This window comes from Triplophysa rosa, linkage group LG9, assembly GCF_024868665.1.
Source record: "Triplophysa rosa linkage group LG9, Trosa_1v2, whole genome shotgun sequence".
NCBI lineage: Eukaryota > Metazoa > Chordata > Actinopteri > Cypriniformes > Nemacheilidae > Triplophysa > Triplophysa rosa.
This window is the reverse complement of record NC_079898.1, coordinates 10,797,397-10,811,390: the sequence shown is the minus strand read 5'-3', so window position 1 is coordinate 10,811,390 and position 13,994 is coordinate 10,797,397. Positions and strand designations below refer to the sequence as shown.

The following is a 13,994-nucleotide window of genomic DNA, read 5'->3' as shown; positions in this document are numbered from 1 at the left end:
TTATTTTTAGTTTTTCCATAGACCATATCACAGACTTGTAGCCAAATTGTAAGTACATACTTGTAATTCAGGCCTGACATATCCTGAGAATAATAAATGACGTTTAAAATAAATAAATAAAAACACACAGCAAAACAATATGTTATACATGAAGACCCGGTTCACATCATGTTATTATATACACAATACATTATGTTTTATTATAATGCAAATACATGCATGCATGAAGATTTCCCGCGCAACACTGCGGGCTTTTCTTGTTGTCGTAGCAACAGCGTCAGACGTTCTGCGCGCAGAACTTCCGTGTTCTTTGTTATCCAATCCACTGAAAACTGGTGTAACAACGGGCTTCACGTGTCTAGCATTTTTAATACAGGCATTATAAAGAATAATTTATTTTGTTTTTGGGACTGTCTCTTAACTTGAGATCATTTCATCAGTTTCTCTGTGGATTCAAAAACCTTGTAGTGCGCGTGCGCCGCCGTAACGTATACGAGCTATCACAACATGGATTCAGAGGAGGATGCAGCAAATGTAAACAGAGTGAGTCTTTAGAAATTACAAAGTAGTAAAACTGTTAATAGTAACAAAGATAAAACAAACGTAATGTCGTGCTTTTATTCTGGAAATTGCGTGTTTTTTTGTTGCTATAACTTCTATATGACTCGTCTCGGTTCGCTAATCGAGACAGCCTTGTTGCTAACAATCATTGCGTGGCAACAAGTAAGGAGTGCACAAAGTTAACTTTAATGGCTGTTTAATGGCCTGATCGCAGTCGTTTATGTATAGAATAAATACGAGAACATACTATTAAGTAAGTTATTTATCAAGTACTAAATAATTTGTAGTTTATTAGTTCTCAGTACCGTTTCACTGTTAGCTGGCTCAGGCTAAAAAGTGGGTAACAGACCAGTTACTTGTAAATTAGTAGCATCGCAAAAACCAAAATACATAGTTTAATGTAAATAACCCGTTTAACCCTAAAAAGAAGGTTTGACAAACAGTATGTGACATTTGATGGCAGACGTACAAAAAGACATAGATAATCAATGCATATACATTATGTGTGTTCCTGTAAAAAAATCGTTTTTAACCCCTCCAGACCCCTGCAGAGATTCCCTGCCTGCAGCATGGACAACATAATTTAGAGGCTTCCAGACAACGCACAGATGCTCAAGATGTTGGGATACCATTAAGTAACATGCATGACAAATCTGAGACCTTTAAACTACTAGGTACACTCAAGAAGGTGTATGTGTACTGTGTGAGACTTTTCAGTTGTGGTCTCAGACGTTTATATCCCACTGTCAGTGAATGTTAAAGGGGTCATATGACACGGCTAAAACGAGTATTATCGTTTGTTTTAGATGTAATGCAATGTGTATACATGATTTAAGGTTCAAAAGCACTGTATTTTCCACATACCGTGCATGTTTGTATCTCCTCTTTGCCCCGCCTCTCTGAAACGCGCAGATTTTATACAAAGCTCATCGCTCTGAAAAGCGAGGTGTGCTATGATTGGCCAGTTAACCAGTGCGTAGTGATTTGTCGAAATACTGCAAGGGTGTGACGGAAATGTGACGCTTCTTACCCTATTTGGAACGTCATGTTCCAAAGCAATTGTACTGACAGGTACGCCCACCTTACTTGCGTATACATTTGGACGGTCTTAGTCAAATCATACCACGAACTGACGTAGATTTGTGGGGGTGTGGTTACACGAGGCGTTTCAGGCAGGTCTGCGTGAGCGTTCGCTTTTAGATAGAATGCATCTTTTGTTCCGACACTTTAATTTTTGCAATTTCACGCATCTAAAACATGCATGGACAACTTATAACACACCAAAGACACAGAAAAACACGTGTTCACGCCATATGACCCCTTTAACTTTTATTGTTTTTGTCAGTCTTTACATAATAAAGACATTTGTTATATCAAGTGTGTTTTTTTGTTTGTCTTTCAGAGTTTCAAGATAGCCAGATGTCACCTGCACTAGTCCTGCTGCCCTCCTTGGACAAATCTCATCCTTTTTCTGATTCTACATTTTTTCAGCATACAGATGCAGAATTTGTCGCCCTCCGGTACTATTTACTTTTTATTTTATTTATTTTTTTAGGAAGTATTGTTTTGTATGTATGTAATATCTTCTCTATTGCATTTGTGTATTCAGGGGATTTCCTGACCTCTCCGTTATCTCTGAGAGGTGCCCCAGAATGTACTCACATGTAGGTGGAGCTGATGATTCCCATCACCAAGAGACTATTCATGAGCAGGCCACGCTATCCCAGCATCCTTTAGATGTGCCTGCAGCTCTGTTGGAAGCTGAAATTAGCTGCTGTTCGCTTTCCCAGCACAGCCTCTCACCTGGAGACCATTACAAAATCAAGGAGGAAGAGAGGGTTTCATTTGAAGCTGAAAACAAAATTGACAGACAAATGGAAGGAGAGGAGCAGAGTGCCTTTCAGCAGCTTGCAGGAGTGTCTGCTGTTAATATCAATAGTGCAGTTGCCTCTGAGACTCCCCTTGATCATCCTGAACCTGCATCAGACCACCCAAACACAGCTAAGTGCCATGTAGAACCTTCCATGAATATTCAAACAGGCTTTATGGCCGGACCTGGCACAGCTGTTGAACATGAATTTCAGTTTGTTCTGTCCAGCAGCAGAGAGCAGCCACAAGGGGGCTCATCATCTTTATTTCAGAGTTCAGCTGTGTCAGACATTACTGTCCGGGATTCTCGGGTACATTCACATCAAACAGCTGACCGTCTCCGTGATCAACTGTATAAGGGACAGGTAGGCTCAATCTCTGAACCAGCAAGTAGACATCATAATAGGAACAGAAGCTCTCATAGTGGGCTGTTTGTCACACCGGCCGGTGCAGGTGCAATGCATATCCCAGGACTGCAGAGATTGGTTTGGAGCTCGGGTAATGCAATGGCGGCAGATGGGTCATTCTTGAGCACCCATCCAGTGTCTCAGTCCACCCCTGCAGTGCCCCTTGTGAAACCCCCACCTGCATTGACCAAACTTTTACTTGTACATTCCCAAGAAGAGGGTGTTGCCTCTGCTGCTGCATCATCGCAAAACAGTCATTCCAAAACAGGATTAATTTCTTCATTGGATCTAAGTGTTTTGGATCAACATTCCTCACCCACCTGTCCTCAATCAACAGTTACAGTCCCTAGCAAACCTTCATCAGCCTCACAAACTACCCCGACAGAGTTCCAAACACATACCATCTCTAAACAACAAGGATCTTCACCTGCCCCTGATGTTCCTAGCTCAGACAGCCAATCATTTTACTCTGGTACAAAGATGAAAGGTCAGGTTTCTCATTTAGCTCTTGGAAGAGTACAGTCTCTTCCCAGCCTAAGCTACTTACAAAAAGTAGATGCTTGGACAGCCAATCAAACTTCCAGCAGGTCATTTTATGACAATTTGGCTCTGAAGGCATTTGATGATGTTTCACTAAAGAACAAATCACAGGATTTAGTATCTGGGGCACTCAAGATTTCTCAAGACGTGCGTCAGCTTCACTCTGGAAGTGGCTCACCCCATCGGGTGGATGTCATTGGGGCGGGTGTGCTTAGAGGTCAAACATCTGAGTCACCTATCAATCACTCTCACTCCTCGCTGAACTCGGTGGTAACCTCTATTCAGAGAGACACAGGTTCACACAGAGTTCCAGCACAAACTGATGACATCATTCCAGTTACCAGATCGCTGAGCAGTCGGTCAATACTTCTAGGAAAGAATAATAGTTCAGCTGCGTTACAGGATAAAAGCACTGTCAAGCCCTCCCCTCTCGCCAGTCTTGGTCGCTTCAGTGACGTGTCATCGAGCTTCAACATGAGCAGCACTCTGTCTAGCTCTCAAGGCAGTTACCATGGAGAGCAGAGTATGCGGGCATCAGTAGGAGCTGCTTCTTCTGTATTGAGTCTTGAGGTAGACAATTATGCACCATACTGGACATCCAGACCTACATCTCCTCCTCAGTCGAGAGAGCTCAACATTGAAGACAGGATTCCTGTAAGTTAACACAATAAACTTGGTCATCATGAAATAAACATGAAATAAAATATTTTTTTGCATGCTAGTACAGTCTGAATAATTGAATAAATAAACTCCTGCTGTAGGTTTTGTTGTGATATCCTGTTTCAGTCTAAAGTATGTTACTTTACGCATGCAAAATGGACTCTGCACAAGTATAGTGACGAACTTCTGAATTTTCCAAAATGTGTGACTTTCCAAAATGCTTACCGTACACAAACGATGACAGTAAAACCCACATTTCTGTCAAACTTGCAGTAAACACTAGCTGCTGTCAAAGCTCTTATTTCACAAATAGAGAATGTGAAGCTAAGTCACGCCGTGTTGAATGTTGCGCCATCTTGGGAGGATCGCTGCTAGTGTATTCAATGCAGTGTTTTGTTTTTCTTGTTAGATTAGGAAATATAACTATGGTAGGTAGTCAATAGCATTACGTAGAGTCGTTCAGGAAAGCCCGTTTCTTTCACTTTCGATTTCTCCACAAATCAAACAAAACAAGTTACGGTACATATCAAAACAATAATAGCAGTGGAGTATGATCCTCCCAAGATGGTGGCGCCACTACAACATGCAACATAGGGCGTGACATCAACATTCTCCATAAGTGAATAATCTCACATTAAGCCCCCATAGAGGTGCATTATAAGGAAACAGCTCAGCTCAAGGCAGCGCAAACTGAGAACATAGAACTTTTCTGATATCATGTTGATGTTTGATATTGGTGATAATATTATTTAATAATTTGTTTTTTTCAGGTCGTTTTTTCGGTGTGTTAAACAATGTTACGCTTTTCCTTATAATGGACTTCTACGGGGGAGAAATGATTAACTTTTTAAGTTAAGTTTTTCATCTAATCAGTGTAATAAGAGCTTGTTCCTTTGACAGCAGCTAGTGTTTATTACAAGTATAATCCAACAGAAATTTGGTTTTTCCTTGGTCATTGTTTTGGTACGGTAAGTCTTTTAGAATGTCCAACCTGGGCGAATCCGGTAAACCGGAAACTGATATCCCGACTTCTAGCAAGTCACTATGCTTGTGTACGCTTAGTCCATTGTGAATGTTGTCTTATGTATTTTTGATGATGGTTTTGGAGATGTTTGTCATTTGTTTATGTGCACTAGTAGACCATCTCATAAAAATTCTGGTTGTATTTTTATATCTCTATAGTTGTATCTGCTGAATTTAGGAATCGATCAATCACCTTCAACAATCTTAAATCCGTTCACGCTTCGGGGGCCAATCAGAGAACCTGAATTCTCTCCTACTGACCTATGCACCATCAAAGGATCCATCGGAACGCCAACAAAAAGCACACAGCCATCTGAAGGTGAACAGATGATATCTGATATATGCTGTGAAATATCATTCGTATTTTATATTTGTGAATATAAATAAAAGGATCGTTTGTACAAAAATAAACAATTTATTGACTCTCATGTCGATCAAAACCTGCATGACTTTCTTCTGTGGAACACAAGAGAAGATATTTTGAGAAATGTCTTATTAATTTTGTGTCTATACAATGGGAGTCAATAGGGGTCAGTGTTGTTTGGTTACCAGCATTTTTATAAATATCTTCTTTTGTGTTCTGCAGAAGAAAGAATGACATATGGGTCAATAAATGTTGACAGAATTTTCATTTTTGAAATAATTTTCATTATTTCTTTAATATGTTGTATATAATATTTGTGTATTGCGGCTGCTCATATTTGATTGTCATTGGGTTAATTTCTTGTCTTTACAGTTGACACTCAGAAAGAGGCATTCTCCAGTTCCAGTCAACTCTCAGCTGACTCCAGCGCTTCTGTCTCACACCGCCTGTCTCAGCAAGACCAAGCAACCGGTCAGCAAAGTGCTGGGACGATATTGAATCTGCCCGATACTCCACCAAGACGTCATTCAACATTACATCCTTCATCAAACTTACAACACTCTGACACTCCTCAAAGTGAAGGTAGCTTTGGCCTCTCAAGCGAGCTCAGTCCAGATTCTGTGGCTCCAGTTGTGCCCAGAGAGGAAGTGAAGGAGGATGATTCTTTTGTGGGCTCTGGCACACTGCATGAAATCAGGCGTTTGCTGGGACGTGCAGAAAGCCTTGTCTCGGGTAGATCTTCTCTGATGTCCTCTCCCGGGTCCCACCGCCTCTCGGAGAGCGACACCTCGCTTGTTTCTCTAGGCCGAAATGCTCAGGGTTATCATGATGGCAGGTCTCTCTCAGCTAGTGGTAACTGTTCCCTACTGTTGACCCGCTCTTCATCCGACTCGGCTTTAAAAGCAAGCTCTTCTTCCTCTCAGGGAGCACATCAACCATCCACACGGACCGACTTTACAAGTAAACCTGATGCCCTCTCGCTCAGCAGAGATGAAAGTTTAAAGTCACATGACCTCTGTGTGACCCCAAGACGGGCTGAGCCTGAAGGATGCAGTGCTGCTGACCCAGATAAAGCGAAGCAGCCTGCAGCTCGGTTGACCGTGCAGTCGAATGTTCCTTTAATGACAGGAAACTTTCCTCAGAACCAGGAGGAGACTGAGAATGCTGTGGTTGGCTCCTCTGGGTATAGTCCATCCCATGCATCAGCCGATGCTGGAAGTCTGAGTGACAGCAACAGCGAGAGTTCATTGGCTGCCAGAGTTGGCAAGTTACTGCAGAGTGAGTCACCTGTTTCTATGGTTACAAGCCGGCCAAGCACCGCTGACCCAGAGGATAGCCGTGCCCGAGGTACATAATAAAAAATGTTTTATGTTTGATGTGCTGCACGTATTTATTACATGTTTAGGTAGTTATTGCATGATAATGATGACAGCATTCTGTCTCTGTTTCTGAAGAATGGATCCTAATGAAGGTTTCTGGCCACCAGTGTGAAAGTTTACAGCTAAATGCAGAAGACAGAAAGAGAATTGAAGACATCAAAAGAGAGCTTCTAATGAACACCCAACACACCAAGGTAACACACATATGCCAACATGCTAGTCCAACAAATTTGCGGAAACCGTGTTAGTGAATGTCAGCATCTGTCCTATTTGGTTGATACAAAATAGTTAATCCGAAAATGAAAACTAAGTTTATCTAAAAATGACAACTTTTTGTCATTTAATCATCGTTACATCATTACTATCATAACATAAATGTGTATGTTTATTTTGCTCTTCAGTTCATAAAAAATTATAAAAAAATACCAACGGGTTAGCATGAGGGTCTATAATATTTTTTTTATTTTTCGAAGGGAGGTATTTATTTATCATGTTTAGTCTGTTATAATATGCGATTTATTTCTGGTGTGGCAGACTGCATTGTGGACTGTCCTGTTAGAATGTATTCAAGGTAAAGATGTGTGTTTGCGTGGCTTTCTCTTTGCACTCATTTTCTGGACAGAGCTTGTGTCTGCAGTGTTTATACTCAAAAGTGTTTATACTCTCCCACTCACTACTCTTACTTCCCACAATACTCCCCAACACAATAACTCAATCTGCTCTTTGTTTCTGTCTCACTATGTTCCTCAGTGGAGCTCAGATTCAGAGGGAAGTGCCCAGTCCCGTGTTGGTGCTGGATCTCAGCCTGGGAAAGATTTTGTTGGCGTGCCCAGCATGGATAGTCATGTCTCAGATGTACTACAGAAAACCACTCAGAAACCTTTGGATTCCAATGTTCTACTCTACACCCCTGAACAACGGGATCTGGAAGCCAGAGTTCACCAGATTGGTCTCCGGGAGGGGTTCAGCCCACCAACTTTAACTTCTATTTCTATAGCAACCACTCGACGTACTCCATCCCCACAGTTGCCTTCAGATTGCTCTCTCACTGGTGCCGTGGAACTGGGTAATGTTGATGCCAGGCAAGACATGTTACAGCACAATGGTCACCACAAAGGAACAGATACAAATCCTGAAGTATTTTATCCACAACTGAGACATCAGCCGGCTGTAATCCCAAATGCATCTGACAGAGAGGAAGAGACGGAGGGTGAGGGCAAATCAATAGAGGGGACTGAAGAAATTACAGCTGATGATAGCAAAGAAAATACTGTCAAGAATGATCCTCTCATTGTCCAAGAAATGTCTGACATGGATTATAATATCACAGGCAGTAACCAGATTATGTCCAGTGTTGCTTCAGACACAGCTCCTGCTAATAAATCCCACCTCTCTCACATACACGTCAGTTTATCCCCCAGACCCAAACACCAGTCCCATTCTGTCGAATATCACTCAAGCAGGTGGTCCAGTCAGAACAGCTTCATAGATGTGCCACTCTCAAGACAGTCCCCCCTTATTACAAGCACTGGAACTGAACAACAGCGGTTCAATTTAATATCACATCAAGCCAGATCATTTGAGCACAATGAACCGTTTCAAGTCCAGAATGAAGTCAATCCACACCTACAGGCCAGATATCCTCTGGCCTTTGCATCAACTCAAACAATGGCAGGGACGTCCAGAACTCTCGCTGTCCAAGCAGCAGGTGAGAGATGTTTAAATCTTTGGCAACAGTTTTTTACTGTCATTTGAATAGGCAAATTCAAATTTAAAAGTTGGGTTCATTTGGGTATATTAAAGTGATTTGTTTTTGACTATGTGCCCTTTCTGTAGCTGTCCGTACACTGTTGCCTTACAAACCGCATGGTAGCTCCGAGCTGTTCTATGTCCCGCAGGCTGATCCAGAGCTTTCTCATGATCGCTCTGACACAACTGTGGAAAGCTCCCATTCAGGTATGTCACAGAAAGCTGCACTCAGCATTAGGCAATACATAGCAATATAATGTAACTTGCTTTCTGTCAGGTAGCACATAAGTAACAGACTATTAAACATGTTCATTATTTTAATTTAATCTTTAAAAAACTTTATCATTATCTCATGGTCTACTCCTTTTAGTAATTCAGTTTATTGTGTAACTGAGGCAATGATGATACTAAACGTTGAAGAAGGTATGATTGCTGGCTAAATCTTTTATTTATTATCTAAAGGGATCCATATCTGCATCTTTTTCCTATATCCATGATATCATTCGAATTAATAACTGCTTTCATATCAGCTTTTCAAATTCTTTCTTGTCATTCCTTTAGCCCCTCCCCCAGGGTCTTGCAGCTGGTTCACACTCTCGCACACAGTCGTGCATTATTCATGCTCTTTGTCCAAGAGAAAGACAATCCAGGAACACTAGCATCATCTGATCTACGTCAAACCCTTGTGGGGCCCACTGTCTCGTTCGTCACTGATCCAGCTCTCTCGTGCTTTCGCTCTGTTTGTAGGGTCTGATGATGCTGTGCCACCGCACTTCAATAAACACATTTTGGGTTCCAGAGAGTTAGAAGACGATGCAGTTATGCCAAAGCACAAGGAAGGCATCTACAGTAAGAGAGCCAGTGTAACAATAGGTAAGATATTTGGGACTGATTCCATTATTAGCTGTACAGTGTTTGGTGTAAATAAATTGTCAAATAAATTACAATCTGCTCACGGTTATTTCTTTATGAATGTCTGAGATTTCTTTCTATGCAACACAATGTATCACAGAGCTGCGCTTTATCATGCTTTAGATTTGAAATCATTCAGATGAAGTCATATGAATTACATTTGTTTTCTTTTGTGGGGCTTGACAGTCACAAGGTACTATATGGTTTTATTATATGGATAAATGAAACTTTGATTCAATTATATTTTGAGATTCTTCAAAGATTTCTTTTTGTTGGCAGAAAAAACATTGTAGATGTGTACGATTGTAGAATTATACATTTCCACAGTACCCTACTATTGATACTTACTTACAAAACCTCATTGTCGTTTTTTGTTTCTTCCACTCTCAGAGTCATCCAGTGTGTCTAGGAGGAGTTTTAAAGAACCTACCGGCCGATACAACAGTACTGCTCCTCAAACATCTTTTGTCTCAGTGAAGGACATGGGTGATGAAGATCATTTTGTCCCCTTGCACATGGAGGCAGATTACAGCACAGATGATTTGCACCTTCAGAACAGAACCATGCAGGAGCCTAAATTACTCCTAGAACCACAGCATGTACCTTCTCAACCAATCAATAGGTCTGGATTAAACAAGAACAGGCAGGACAGAACGCCGCATGATGTTAGTGTAGAGATTAGCAGTTCTTTGGACCAACTCTGGCGTCGCTTCAATGAGAAATGGAGCGTGGATGATACCCGACCCACTAATGAGGGAGATGCGTCTTTGCTTGATAGACTAGAGCGTCTGTCTCGTCTCATTCACAGTACCACTCCAACAAACAAAACTATCAAACAACCAGACAGCACCAATAGAATTCGTGAAATAAGGGGAGATAAGGAGGAGAGAACGAGAACTGAGGAAGGTGTGAAGAGAGAAAGAGTGGCTCCACGACAAGCATGGGCTGAGCAGGAAGACAACTCTGAGAACGTGCAGCGTTGTCCTGCTGAGAGAGATGAGTCTTCAAGTGTGTCCATGGAAACGAGCAGTACCATGTCCACTATTGACACAGAGCGACTGGTCCGAGCTTTCGGACATCACCGTGTCACAAGCAAAGGACTGAAAAGCAGTAACAGTTTGCTCAGACTTAATACCATCAATAAACAGAAAACAAGCAGGAGGAAACCAGGCACAAAACATGCTGCAGTGTCTGCTGATGCAGAGAACATCAGCACAGATGACTCCACAGTAAGAATTTTGAGTTTTTGAAGACTTTTTTCAAAAGTCAAAACGTTTTTTAGTCTTTTGACTATATTCAGTTTATTTGGACTATACATTTTAAATTGTTTTAATGGGTGCATTTCTTTTCATTCACGAATTTTCAGTTGAACATTTGCTAACATTTGTCAAGTGTCAACATAAACGAATTGTGATGTTAAGTTGTGTGTTTGTTCCAGGTAACTCCTGATTATTTGTCATCTTCAAGCACGCTCTCGATGAATTCTCAAAGCCTCACTACCAAGAGATCAAAGGTCAAACTGCACAGCAAAAGCATACAAGCAGGTTTGTTGCACACCAAAACTGCAACCTGTTCAGATTCTGAAAGACAAATGTTTGTCTGCATGGACAAAAAGAAGTGTGAAATTGTATTCTTTGCAGGTGATTTGGAGATTGTGATAAATGGCACACGCCGACACACTCGGGATGTTGGCACCATCTTTCCCTCTCCTGGTGCTTCCAGTAATGCCCGTACACCAAACACACACAACAGAGGTGTTCCTGTTCCGACTGCGTCCTCAATTAATTCCATTCAAACCCAGTCGGTTCTGAAGAGAGACTCCAGCAACAAGAGCATCCGGACCCGTTACCCTAACGGTACAAATTATGATGTGTAATTATCTTCTCTCTAAAGATATATACTGTACATTGACAACAACATAAGCCTTTTTTTAACTGTCACATTCTCTTTAAGGTGTGTCATGGTTTGTCTCAGCGGATGAGTTGAAGTCTGATGGGCGCAAGGAAAACCAGCCACAGAGTGAATCAGCACCTTGCCTGAGTCAGGCCTGGTTTGAGCCTTATAGTAAAACCCAACCCGGTAGAGAACCAGCTAGAGAAGCTATAAGAGAACCACTTAGAGAGAGACAGATCCAGGAGGAGCAAGAGAGGCCAAGAGAATCTAGAACGGCTGTAGGGAGTGATAGCAGTGACAAGCTCTCGGCTCTTGTTCGGCTTTCACTGCAGGTATGTGGCTTGGCTTTGGGTATATGAGGGTTTTATTTTGCTATACATTGATTTTGATTATTAAATTAATTTGTTAAACATCTATGCGTGGATTTCTTCAGGAAGCTCTGGAGCTCCATAGACCGCAGTTTGTGTCTCGATCACGAGAACGAATGAAGCGGTTGGAGTTACTGGTTGAGGAGAGGAGGTTACAGATTGTCTTCAACAGAGAGAGAGAAGAGCTCTTCAACTGCCCAGCACCATCACGTCCACTTATTCAAGGTAACCTTACAATCTAAAGGCCCCGGTACACGTTGTGTCAAGATGTATATTAAAACATGCCCTTGTCACCAGCTCGGGTGCCCCGAAAGCGAGTTGTTCCAAGGAGAGAGATGGTCCAGCGATCCAAACAGTAAGTATGCATCATCACCCAGACATGATAGTTCTTTAAAGGGGTCATATGACACGGCTAAAACGAATATTATCGTTTGTTTTAGATGTAATGCAATGTTGTGTATGCATGATTTAAAGTTTAAAAAACGCTGTATTTTCCACATACCGTGCATGTTTGTATCTCCTCTTTGCCCCGCCTCACTGAAACGTGCAGATTTTTAACAAAGCTGATCGCTCTGAAAAGCGAGGTGTGCTATGATTGGCCAGTTAACCAGTGCGTAGTGATTGGTCGAATACTGCAAGCGTGTGACAGAAATGTAATGCCTCTTACCATATTTGGAACATCAGGTTCCAAAGCAATTGTACTGACAGGTACGCCCACCTTACTTGCGTATACATTTAGGCGGTCTTAGTCAAATCATACCACCAACTGACGTAGATTTGTGGGGGTGTGGTTACACGAGGCCTTTCAGGCAGGTCTGGGTGAGCATTCGCTTTAAGTTAGAATGCATCTTTTGTTCCGACACTTTCATTTTTGCAATTTTACGTGTCTAATACATGCATGGGCAACTTATAACACACCAAAGACACAGAAAAACACATATTCGCACCATATGACCTCTTTAATAAACACAACATGTAGAACTTTTTATGTGCTTGTGGCAGTTGTGAACATGCATATAGTATGTAGTAAACTGTAAGTAACTCCATGTTATTCTTTGATTTTGTTTTATTTGTACGTTGTCTTATTTCAGTTGGATAGGGAAGAAAAATCACACTCAGAGAATAGGCAGGACAGATAGACTCAGGAGGTAGGAGTGTGTATTTGTGTGTGATTGCGTAAATGCATGCATAATATGATTTGGCATGTATCGTGGCATAGCAAGTTTCAGGTCCAGTCAGAGCCACAAAATTGCTCCTTTTGAGCAAACATGGACAAACTGTTTCAACAGTTATTGTGGGCATTTGGGTAATTTTGCAGTTTATGGATCAAATACACAAATAGATGTCTAATTTAATCAGGAAATATGCTCAACTTCCGGAAGTCCGAAAAAGGAGTGAGGAGGAGAAGAGACGAGCAGAGCACAGCACCTATCGCCTTAATGCTCAACTCTTTAACAAGGTACATGCACAGTTCCAGAGGATTAGTTCCACAAAATAAGTCGGCCATAGTAAACAAATCCGTTTTTAAATCATTGCTTCTAATCTCAAGCATATATAACTTCATTGCCATTTTAATGCACTGTATCTCTCTTCTGTAGAAAGTCACCAATTGTGTGTTGGGCAGGAGAGCACCATGGCAGTGACCTCATCTGAAATCTGCTGTCAGTCAGACAGTGGTTTATATGGGCTGATATTTTATATTTTAAGTATTTATGTGTGGATATGTATGAATCTTGATTTCAGGTGTAAGAATATATTTAAAATAGTTGTGGTTCTATATGTATTTGAGTTACAGCGTTAAATTATTTTATTATGACAGTTTGATTTTATGTACTTGAAAAATTAATACTTTTATTATGTCTGTTTTTACATTTTTGTTATTTTTATAAAGGAAATAAATAAGTAGGCATTTGTAACAATGCATGTGTGTGTTCTTTTTATTTCATTCACGTGGGTATTTTTTGCAAAAAAATAAATATTGCTTTGTTTATTTGTGTGAAATATATTTTCTTAACGTACCAACAAAATATGAAACAAATCTACATTGGACGTCCCCAAAATAGATTTGTCGACTGTTATGTAATTATGTAAATGTACGAATAAAGTTGTAAACTTGTATCCACTTCTCTAATAGTGTGCGACTGTCTGTAAAGCAAAAGCTAAATGAGTATGTTAAAGATCGTCTGAAAGGTTTTTTTACTTTACTAGTCGCTCTCTGACTCGCGATCATCTCCATGGTAACAGATGTAATTGTAAACAAACCCCCTGT

At 41.0% G+C, this 13,994-nt stretch overlaps 1 protein-coding gene across 3 annotated transcripts; it reads left to right on the top strand.

Annotated features, from left to right (window-relative positions):
• The first annotated feature begins 339 nt into the window (after nucleotides 1-339).
• Nucleotides 340-13,730, top strand: alms1 (ALMS1 centrosome and basal body associated protein). Of its 3 annotated transcripts, none has more exons than XM_057342605.1 (18): nucleotides 340-543; nucleotides 1,103-1,235; nucleotides 1,964-2,081; nucleotides 2,171-4,031; nucleotides 5,220-5,379; nucleotides 5,797-6,771; nucleotides 6,879-6,997; nucleotides 7,554-8,511; nucleotides 8,640-8,759; nucleotides 9,300-9,425; nucleotides 9,855-10,693; nucleotides 10,903-11,008; nucleotides 11,105-11,320; nucleotides 11,418-11,689; nucleotides 11,791-11,950; nucleotides 12,023-12,080; nucleotides 13,085-13,184; nucleotides 13,324-13,730. In XM_057342605.1, exons 1-18 carry the CDS (start codon nucleotides 508-510, stop codon nucleotides 13,366-13,368), a joined length of 6,402 nt encoding a protein of 2,133 aa, XP_057198588.1. In that variant the 5' UTR covers nucleotides 340-507; the 3' UTR covers nucleotides 13,369-13,730. The 3 variants fall into 3 exon arrangements, with proteins under 3 accessions (XP_057198588.1, XP_057198590.1, XP_057198589.1); XM_057342606.1 differs by lacking the exon at nucleotides 340-543 and adding an exon at nucleotides 572-814 and having other exon boundaries at nucleotides 13,324-13,727; XM_057342607.1 differs by lacking the exon at nucleotides 1,103-1,235 and having other exon boundaries at nucleotides 13,324-13,728.
• Nucleotides 13,731-13,994: the final 264 nt, after the last annotated feature.

Coding starts and splice junctions, on each gene's coding strand:
- alms1 (XM_057342605.1), top strand. CDS start 508: ATGGATTCAGAGGAGGATGCAGCAAATGTAAACAGA. Junction 8,512..8,639: donor TCTCGCTGTCCAAGCAGCAG/GTGAGAGATGTT, acceptor CCCTTTCTGTAG/CTGTCCGTACACTGTTGCCT. Junction 8,760..9,299: donor TGTGGAAAGCTCCCATTCAG/GTATGTCACAGA, acceptor CTCTGTTTGTAG/GGTCTGATGATGCTGTGCCA.